General features: G+C 46.6%; 1 protein-coding gene across 1 annotated transcript in view; it reads right to left on the bottom strand.

The window, feature by feature from the left end:
• PTPN23 (protein tyrosine phosphatase non-receptor type 23) overlaps positions 1–10034 on the bottom strand; it is a 30855-nt gene extending 20821 nt beyond the window's left edge. Inside the window, 2 exon segments of the mRNA XM_077776960.1 lie at positions 210–284; positions 9870–10034. Of these exon segments, the coding sequence (XP_077633086.1) occupies positions 210–284; positions 9870–9953 (159 nt within the window). The 5' untranslated portion in view covers positions 9954–10034.
• Positions 10035–10835: the final 801 nt, after the last annotated feature.

Here is a 10835-nt window from a genome sequence, read left to right as displayed (position 1 = left end):
TATCAAATAAATATGCAAGAATTTGCAAGAAGGATGTTTAAGATTGTTTATCCTTTACTTTTTTGCATTTTTAAACTTTTCTATCATTAATTTTGCTTTTACAGAGCAAAAAATACTAAATTAGAAAAAGAACACAGTTCCAGGTGGTTTCTTTACCTCCCTATCAAACCAATCCTGTTCATATGTGCATAAAAATACTATCCTCCTACCTGTCTGAGCAACTCTAGCTTCTTCAGTTCCTCATTGTAGGCTTCTGGGTTCTCTCCATAATTCTTCAGGACAAACTAGAGAGACAGAGAGAGAAGAGAAAGACATAAACCAGGAATACAGAACATTCCGCCGCTCCCACTCTTGCCCAGAGTCCTTGGCTGTCACTAGGCAGGGCTCAAGGTCGGGTCCAGACCCACAAGCATGAGCTTACCTCCTGGTCCACAGGGACCTCTACCTCAATAACAGGGCATCACTAAGAAGCTGCCCATGAGAGTCATGGTCTGACCAGGAGAGCCTCCACCTTTGAGCAAAATGGAAAGTAAGACTGGATGACCCTACATCAGCACCCTGGCTCGTCTTCATCATGCTACCGCCCTCTCTGTAAAGCCCACGACTCTGGCAGGTCAGGAACTGGGGAACTTACCTGGCTGAAATTGGATCCTACTGAGCATCCCGAAACAGGCCACAAATTCAAGCCTCCCTCAAGGATTGAACCCCGCTGTGTTCAGGGACCACAACTATAATCCCAACCCAACAACAAACAGGCAAGAGATACCAAATAAGAGGGGGAGTGCAAAGCCTTCTTCACCAGCCGGCGCCTCTTGCTAGGAAAAGGCACCACAGAATAAAGGATTTACAGAAGGACAGGCCCACAGGAGTGTGATGGGAATGATCCAGACAGGAGATGGGAAAGTCACTACCTGCATCAGAGACGGAACTGGTACACCTGCCCACAACAGCGCTCACCACCTCAGGAGCTGACACTTAGGACAATAGCACACTCATCGGTCTGGAGGCACAGCCTCGACCAAAAGACCCCTTGTTCACCTAAGATTAAGAGACTAAGGCAGGTGGAACTACCACTACTGCAGCTCCTACTGCCTGAGTCAGCAATCTGGGTGGGGGGAGGGGGCAGATGCACCCATTCCACAAACACTGGGCACTGATGCCCACCTCATAGGTTCCCTGAGGTTCAAAGACTGAAAAGAGGTGGCCTCTCTGTCCAGTGGCAGGCTCGCACCATGTCTGTGGCCCACTCACCTGGTCTGAAGTCCCTTCCCAGGACCTATCCCACATGGCTAGGGAATTAGCCACATGGAAACCCGGAAGGCTGTGTAACAGCTCCCACCTGCCCTGGCAGGGAAAGCGAGAAGAGGGACAGGCAGAAGGGAGGCTACTGCTCAATTTGCTTCAGCATCACCCAGTCACATTCCCAAACCTCTGACCCTGACCCCTCTTCTGTTGGCTTTACTTCCTGAAAGTCCCGCGTGTCCATGAGCTCTCCTTTCTATCGTCTTGCAACCCCTTCAAAACTATCCCTGACCCAGAGGCCAGAATGATCTTTCTAGCACAACTCCAACGTCACTCCTAACTTCAAAGCCTCTGAAACACACACACACACACACACACACACACACAAACACACACACACACCACACCTGGGGGGAAAAAAATAAACCAAAACACGCTTTTCTCAGGATAGTGAGATTATAAGAAAAGAGTTGCAATCTAAAGAGAAAAATTATAATCTGAAAAGAAGGTGCAACAGTGGCTCTCCAAAGCCTACAAGTGCAAATCTAATCTCCTAGGCACAGAGTTCAGGGCTCTTCACAAACTACTCCCAACAGCCTTCAAAGACTGTCCTCTAGCACCTCCCAGGGACACCCAGCCAGCCGTGGAATTGCTGCTCCCAGGTCTCAATGCCTGTCCCCATGTTGTACCTCTTCTCTATTAAAGACTCAGATGAAATGTCACTTTCTTGAACTTCAGCTGCTGCCCTCTCTACATTCTAAACATGCCTTCATCAGACTGTGCCTTGTGGCAGGGTCATGCCAGTGACATCCCTCCAATCCACACCAAATAATGAGCGCATCAGGAACAGCAGGGGCCTCATTAGTACGTGTTAGATACTCAGCAAATGGTTGCCTTTGCAGGAAATGCAGATGATGGATAAACAAAGTGAAAATACTAAAAGGAGACACTCAGAAAAATTCAGAAGATGGGACATTCTGCCCAACCCAAGTTCTGAAAAAAATCAAGGTCATGGGGGTGAGGGTAAGCAGGAGACTATTTTAAAAGATTAAAGAAACAGAACTAAATACAATATGGGAACCCTGGCTGAATCTGAATTTGGGAGGAAGAAGAGTCTTAAAAAATGTTTGGGGGTGGGGGCACCTGGCTGGCTCAGTCGGTAGAGCGTGCAACTCTTGATCTCGAGGTTCTAAGTTTGAGCCCTATGTTGGGTGTAGATCACATAGAAATAAAATCTTGGGGGGGCGCCTGGGTGGCTCAGTCGGTTAAGCGTCCGACTTCGGCTCAGGTCATGATCTCACAGTTCGTGGGTTCAAGCCCTGCGTCAGGCTCTGTGCTGACAGCTAGCTCAGAGCCTAGAGCCTGTTTCAGATTCTGTGTCTCCCTCTCTCTCTGACCCTGGCCTGTTCATGCTGTCTCTCTCTCTCTCTCTCTCAGAAATAAATTTTTTAAAAAAAGAAAAAAAAAAAAAGAAAATCTTGGGAAAAAATGCTTTAGGGACAATACGTGAAATTTTAATATAAATCATAGCAGAAAATTTTTGTGGATTTTGTGATGATTATACAGTTAAGCAGGAGAATATCCCTACTCTTAGGATGTGCTGAGATGTATACAACTTACTTTCAAAAGTTCACGGGATATGTATGTATACACACACACACACAATGTTTTCTAAAGAGAGAGACACATACAGAGAGAAAACACACAAATATGTGAACTATCAAAACTAGGTAGAGAGAATTTGGATGAGCACTGCATTATTCTTTCAATTTTTCTGTATGTTTGAAGTCTGGAAAACAAACGTTTGAAGAGTTGTTGAAAAACTAAATGGTACCTGAAAAACACTTTCCCCTGTGTCTGTGGCTCTTAGCCTTCTGTAAGTCCTTTGACAACATGACAAAAGCCATGAAAGAAATCTCCCTAGAAATAGTCAACTATGCACAAACACAAAAATGTGCAAACAATTTTAGGAGTTCGCAGACGCTCTGAAGCCCATTTATGGGCTCCTTGTTTACAATCCTTGCTTGGATCCAGCCAAACCTCTTCTTCTCAACCAGCCCTCCAAAAACCATAAAAATAAAGCGTGGCCTGAGCTGTAAGGTAAAACTTGACTAAACTGGGAATGTGTCCCTTGGTTAATTCCCTTCTGGTAAGAGATTTTAGATTAACAGTACACACAGCCTGGAGGCCCCAAGGGGTAGAGGGATCCTGGAGTCCTAGAAACAAGGCTTCTCCTGACATTGCTAAAAACACCTGTCCTTGCTGTTCACACACGGTGAAGGAGAAAGGTTGCCTCTAACTCCAGTAAATCGTCCCTAGAAGTCACCTTCTACCTGTGTCTCACTCCTCCTGCAAGATCAGCAGCAGCAAACACTGAGCTCCTGTCACATGCCAGGCACTGCGGTGAGGACCTAACAAGTCTCTCAAACCCCATAACAACCCAAAGCAGTAGATACTATTATCATCACCATTTTACAGATGAGGAAATGAAGAAACTGAGGCAAAGAGGTTTTAGGGCATTTGCTGAATTCACAGCACTAATAACTGATGGAGCAATAACTAAAACCCAGACTCCAGAGCCCAGGTTCTTAATCACGCATTAGAACGATCCATTTCCTATATTTTTAATACAGTTCTCATAAATAATTCTGAAGAAAAGGTTAGAGAAAATGAATCTCTAGCCACACAGTGAATCTCATAGCCACAAGAGAGCAGCCAGGTTACTTTTTAAACTCTGACAAAATCCTCCATGACTGTAGAGCATTCGTTCCCCCACTGAACAGAGGAAAAAGGTTAGCTGAAGGTTCTAGAGTAAAAAACAGAGACCCATTCTACAGAGCTCAGAACAAAGTGTGGTCAGGATTTGAAGCTCCTGACAGTCTGAGAAGGCAGGCCCAAAAGCAGGTAGACCCTGGATACTGCCACCGCAGAAGGCAACGACAGGACCCCAGTGCACCCACACAACCAACAGCCAGTTAGGGCTACCAGGATCGGAGAACCTCCAGAGCCCCGTCAGGCTTTGAAACAGTTGGAGAGCCTTTTCTGAGGAAACAGTAAGACCTATGGATAGGTCTACATTAATTGAGAGCACGTCTAGGGATCAGAGTCACTTGGGGAGGGGGGAGGGGAAGGAAGGAGTTACAAGTGCAAAACAATGAGAATGCAAAGGTCATTTCCAGGGAGAAATATCAATAAGTATGTCAGGATCTCTGATAGGGACTCACATGCATTAATTCTCGATTCTCACAAGCTTAGGAGGTATAGTATTTCCATGTTATAGGTGAGAAAAATAAGGACCAGATTAGTTATATAATCATTTGTAGCCCTGAAGCTCACCGAGCAATTAAGTGGAAGAAATGGGACCTAAAACAAGGTCTGATTCCAATGTCTATGGCATTTCCATGATACTACTCTGCTCTTTTACTGAGCAACAAATGGCACAGAATTTTGTAGGCAGATCAGATCACATTCATCACAGATAAGAAACATCATCCTGGGTCCTGCCATTCTTTTGGAGACTGGAAAAGTGGGAACTAGAGATTAGCAATGGCTGTGCTAGAACTCCAAGCCAGATTTCCTGACTCCTGACCCAAGGATATTCCTTTTGTGCACTTTCTCTCGTATTAGCATGTTCTCAATCTTCTGTGTACGCTTCTTCCCCACCCCAAGATGTTGGCAGTATCTAGCTTTTGCTCTTAATTTGACAGAACATCTTGGAATTTCATGGTGCTAATTAAAGCAATTATCCAAGAAGAAAAGAGAATAAAAGGCATCACATGTGTAAACATTACCTTTGTTCACTACACATATATTTCCTTTCTCTCCACTTGCAAGGATTTACTCAAATATGGGGAATTCCTTGGGCTGGTCCACGGAAACACACATAAAACTAAGTCCCACATAGTATCATTATGTATTACTAATAAATACAATACAGTATATGCTTTGCTACTGAACTTCACATGAGATTACTTTTATTCAGAGAAAAGAGTTTTATTGCCCCTTGGTGTCAGCAAACCTAAAACCAAATAACAGGCCAACAGCACTGAGGATGAGAACAGACTTTCATCCTCGCCTAGTCTAACCCCTACCCCTATACTCGAATCTCTTCCACATCTCTCCTAAACAACACCAACAAGGACAACTCAAGTTACATCTCCTGGCAGGTGTTAGAACTAGACTAGGTCATTCAACCAACACTTGGCAAGCATTTTCCACACATAAGTATTTATTACTTCCCGAGGAAAGGAAAGAATCTGAAGTGAAATGGATGCAGGCTTTTGGTGTATGAGATTAAAGTCAGAGAAGAGTGAACTGGACAGTGTACGTCATCTGTTTCTGGAGCCATTCAGCTCTAAAACACAAGTGGGCATACAGGCTTGGTGACTCCAGATCTGTGGTAAGAGAAAAGACAGGTCATCACCACAGGTAATTGGCAATGTCCCATGCTCCTCACTGCTGAGGAGGCAGGGCCCTCTTTTAGGCCTCTGGCCATCTGATTTCCTTTTCTGTGTATGGAGCAAGTGTTTCAAAAGAGTCAGCTATCCCATGGGAAGTCGTGAAGGACAGGGGAGGGGACGTGAGGGGATCCCACAAACCTGAAAACGAGGCTTTACGTACATGTGAATAAGATGAAGAGTAAGAAGAGGTAAAAAGAGTGAGCACTCTGTGGTGGAAGTCAACTAAGTGTTAACAGTGGTGAGTCTGGTCTGAATATGGGAGTATGGTACAATAGCCAGGCAGCTAACGGGGCCCTGAGGAGGCATGGTTCAACCTGAGTGATAAACAGGGGGAAAGGGATTCCAGAAGGGACCAGAGCAAGAACAATGATGAGATGTGGAAGGAAAAGATACTGAAAGTTCCTATAGGAGAGGCCTGGGAGAATGAATTAGAGAAGCAGGCTAAAGCCAAGTGGTGGCAGGCCTAGAACAGCAGGCAGATTCTCTGAAGGAACCTGGTGGAAAAGTGAAGATTCAGATATCAATCCAAGAGAGACTGGGGAGGAGAGAGGCCAAGAAGCCACTGAGCTGGCAGGGTGGCTACTACCTGATACATCTGCCCTTGAGGACAGGTTACCAAGTAGATCATTAGAAGGTAAGCTCTATGAAGCCAGGAATTTTTATTCTAACATACAGACCTGTAACATATAGCCCTGAATTCCCAGGGATGGCACATATAGTCACTCAATAATAACTATTTGTTCAATGAATCAGAGATGGATGTTAACATCTAACTCCAAGTGAGCTTGACTTAAGCTCTAGTGCAGTTGATTAAAGGCAGGTGCTTGAGACCAGAAGAGGAAACAACTTCAAACACCAACACTTGTCACCAAAATCACTCAGTGATGAAAAGTACAAGTCAGCCTTCATTAGTTTCCAATGAGTCAGCACTCTGGGCTCCAAAGCACTGGAAACAAAGTGAGGAGACAGCAGCATTTTCCCACTAAAAAATTATGTGGGTCCAGGTATCCCAACTAAAGCTTGGTACTGCTGTTCAAAGCCAGCTTGCTGTTCTCTTGGCTCTTACTTACATTATTCCATGACCATCAGGAGCGAAAACTAATACTAGGCATTATGAAAGGTCTTTTCAACAGCCCAGGACTCACAAAGAAACCATTTAGCTATCTGGAAAATTCCTATTCATCCTTCAAAACCCACCAAGCCTTCTCTGATGGCCCCTCCTTAGGCTGGCACTGGTACAGTGCATGTACACTTCCACTGATAATACCATTTAGTTTGTAAATGTCCTCTACTAAACTGAATTCCTAAAAATAAATAAAGAACGAACAGTCTCGGGGCGCCTGGGTGGCTTAGTCGGTTAAGCATCCGACTTTCACTTAGGTCATGATCTCGCGGTTCGTGGGTTCAAGCCCCGCGTCGGGCTCTGTTCTGACTGCCAGCTCAGAGCCTGGAGCCTATTTCAGAGTCTGCGTCTCCCTCTCTCTCTGACCCTCCCCTGCTCACGCTGCCTCTCTCTCTCTCTCCCCTAGAAATAAATTTAAAAAAATATTTAAAAAAAATAAATTAAATTAAAAAAAAAAAAAAAGAACGAACAGTCTCAGTCATCTAAGTTACCAAGTGCTCAACAGGTTGACCTCAACAGAACCATTTTTACCCTAGTATCCTAAATTAAATTCTACCTCTTAGCTCCAAGTCATTGGGGAAGATTCCCACAGCTGAGAGAAAGGGTAGATGACAAGGGTACGAGTGGCAGAGGAGGGGCTCTAGGGCTGAGGAGAGGAGTCCAGGTCAGGAAGAGTTCCCAGGCTGCAGTGACTTCTGCTATCTTCTCTGCAGGAAGAGTTCCAGAGTACTCCCAGGGAGCTGGAATTCTCGAGCCCAGCCTACCCACAGGCTGCTATTCCTTTTCAGTGGGTTCATGCAAACACATGCCACAATCTTAACCTACCAAATAAATGGCAGTATCTTCCCCAATCCCAAAGAAAAGGAAACAAAAGAGGTGATGTCTGCAAAATGAAATTTCTTCAGCATGTTACCACCTCAGACTAAATGGTGATGAGCAACTACTCCAGAGAAGTCATTACTCACACAAAACCTTACTGGTTAGGCAAGAGTGATCAGAGTATCAAAGGGTAAGTTTAAAAAGAAAAAAACCTCCTAGGATTTTCTGGGCTAGTATTTTATCCACTGGATTTCCATAAATTTATGTCACCATGTCAAAATTCCCTTTCAATTGTCATTCAATCATTTGAGAAATGCTCTCAACACCAACTATGTAGAGGGGACCCTGCTAGGCATCGAGGAGCATGGAGAAGAGAAGGGAAAGAGTAATCCAGATGAAAGGATTAAAGGCTGAAAGAAGACTTTTGGAAGAGACAGAATTTAAACTGGACCTTGAGGGGTGCCTGGGTGGCTTAGTGGTTAAGCGTTCGACTTTCGCTTAGGTCATGATCTCACAGTTCGTGGGTTCGAGCCCCGTGTCGGGCTCTGTGCTGAATGCCAACTCAGAGCCTGGAGCCTATTTCAGAGTCAGTATCTCCCTCTTTCTCTGACCCTCCCCTGCTCACGCGGTCTCTCTCTCTCTCCTAGAAATAAATAAAAATAAAATAAAATGTTTAAAAATAATAAAAAAAAATAAACTGGACCTTGAAAGATGGACAGAGCTAATACACAGACATTAAGGAAGGATTCCATCCCCATCCCACAGGACAAAGATGAGAGTTCTTCTGGGTGGGAAGAAATCCACAACCAAAGGCAGAGAAGAGCAAATATACAGAGAATGTTAAGGGAACAGCAAATGGCTGACTGTGAACCGAATCTGTAACAGAAATACATAGATCAAGCACACACTGGGCCCTCAAAAAATACTGAAAGAACTAGGGCTAATCAGGCAGAACTCTGAACGGGTTGGGACTGAACTAGAAAACAAAGGAGTTTTGTTGTGTTTTAGAAAAAGTCATCTGATTGTACTTGGATGAAAGAGTAGATAGAAGACCAAAGTCGGGAGGAAAGGTAACAAATCTCTCAACTTTTAGATTAATCTAACTTCCTGTCTTTACAAATGAGGAAACAGGTTCCCAAAGAGATTTAATGATGGAATCAAAGGAATACAAACTGAATGTCTGAACCAAGGCAGTGGCGGTGTCAAGAGAGGGAGGGAGACAATTTATTGGGGGAACTACTTCCAAACCTATGCTCTTTCTCCTATCCCTTTTCTGGAGCACCTAGATTACCTGGGACTTACTTTGGTAGCTGCTCTACCAAAACCACAAGGATGCCAACCTGCAACAATCTGGTTGTTCTTCTTCCCTTCTGCTCTGACCCACTGCAACTAGGTGGCCCTCTCCACGGAGCATGGCTCAGAGGGCACCCGATGCTCATTCAACACACCTGGCCCCTCTCTGTACCAGCCGCACCTGAGCTCGCCACAGAGGTCCCTTCCTCCATCACCACCAAACCTGCCTGTGTTCCCCAACTAAAGGTTCGACACAACGACCGCAAAGGTTTCTTCAGGAGCTACAACTTTTTATCCCCTTTGGGCAGTTAAGAAAAGCACTAACCCTCCCCCTCGAAAGACAAGGAACTGTATCTTTTGGTCCAAGGGGTCTCCTGAAAATGGTTCTTCTCAAGAGATCAGAGAGAATCGCACCAAGTGTCAGAGAGACCCCAAACGCAGAGGTCAGGCACTCCTCTGGCTCCCATCTTAAAGCACACATGCTGAGCCATCCCCGGCGTCCAGCCCAGTCCGCTCCCGGATAGACAGCGCACCGAGGGCACAGTTCAAACTAGACGATCAGGGCCGCCCACCGCTCCCCCGCGGGGCGGTCCCGGCGTGGAGGAGGGGCGGAGCAGAACTAGGTCCGGAGCGTCACACCGAGGAAGTCTGGTGCCTCGGTGAGAGCCGTGGATGGCCCGGAGCAGAAGTAGGGAAGCGGGTTTCGACAAGGCTGCCGATGTTGGCCTCGAGAGGGCGAGGAGGGGAGAGGAATGTCTGCGGAGGGCGGGGGTCGAGGGCGGAGGGAGAGCCAGGCTGAGAAAAGCCAGTGGAGGCCCCTCCTGGCCTCACCCGACCCGGCGACCAGGGCCTAGGGAGATGGACGCGCAGGGGGCGTCACGCGCTGGCAGACGGAGCTACGCGAGAGAGGTGGGGGTGGGGGATGCACTTACCTTCTTCACGGCCGGCTGGAAGAGGAAGTCCCCGGCCTCCTTCAGGTCCAGCCAGATCATGGGCATGCGGGGCACGGCCTCCATGGCGGCTTACGCCCGCCGGCCACCGGGCCGCTCCCCTGGCTGCCCCAGCTGCTGCCTCAGCCTCGCGCCCCTCCCCGCCCCTCCACGCCGGAAGTCACTCGTCACGCGGGGCTGAAAATTGCACGCACGGCCTACTGGGAAATGCAGTCCTCCCCCGCGCAGCGTTCCGCACTAAGCGCAGTGGCCGTTGCGCATGCTCAGACTCCTCCGCGGGGGTGGGGGTTGGGGGGGCGTGGAAGGCGAATCTCCAGCCCACTTTGAAAGGGTTTCTGGGAGTGATAGTCTTCCTCCACTTAGCTGCGAAGCTGGAGCGAGCTGGTTTCCTTCTCCCTAGCCAGGACCCGGGGCCTGGCGTTGGTCTTGGCGTTCCTGGGTCGGAGGAAGTGCGTTGGAGCCCATAAACTTATGGGGACATAAGTAGACTATGCTGTCGGGGACATAGAGGACAGGGGCAGGTGTTCTATAGAGATAAGGTGGCAAGGGGAGCCTGGCTGGCTCAGCTGGTGGAGGCTGCCACNGCTGTCTCTCTGTCTCTCTCCTAGAAATAAATAAAACATTAAAAAAATAAATAAATAAATAAATAAAATAAAAATAAAATCTTAGGGGTGCCTGGGTGCTTAGTCGTTTAAGCGACCGACCCTTGATTTCGGCTCAGGTCATGATCTCACAGTGTGTGAGATCAAGCCCCACTTGGGGCTCTGCGCAGGGAATTAGTGTTTAATGGGCATAGAGTTTAAGTATGAGATGATGAAATAGTTCTAGAGATGGATGGTGGTAATAGTTGCAAAACAATGTGAATGCACTTGATGCCAAAGTATATGGTTAAAATATAAACTTCATGCTAGGTATATTTTCCTACAATAAAAATTTTTTGAAAAGAAA

This window comes from Crocuta crocuta, unplaced genomic scaffold (assembly GCF_008692635.1).
Source record: "Crocuta crocuta isolate KB4526 unplaced genomic scaffold, BGI_CrCroc_1.0 scaffold77, whole genome shotgun sequence".
Taxonomy (NCBI): domain Eukaryota; kingdom Metazoa; phylum Chordata; class Mammalia; order Carnivora; family Hyaenidae; genus Crocuta; species Crocuta crocuta.
The sequence above is the reverse complement of the archived record's forward strand: the minus strand, read 5'-3'. Positions and strand labels throughout refer to the sequence as shown.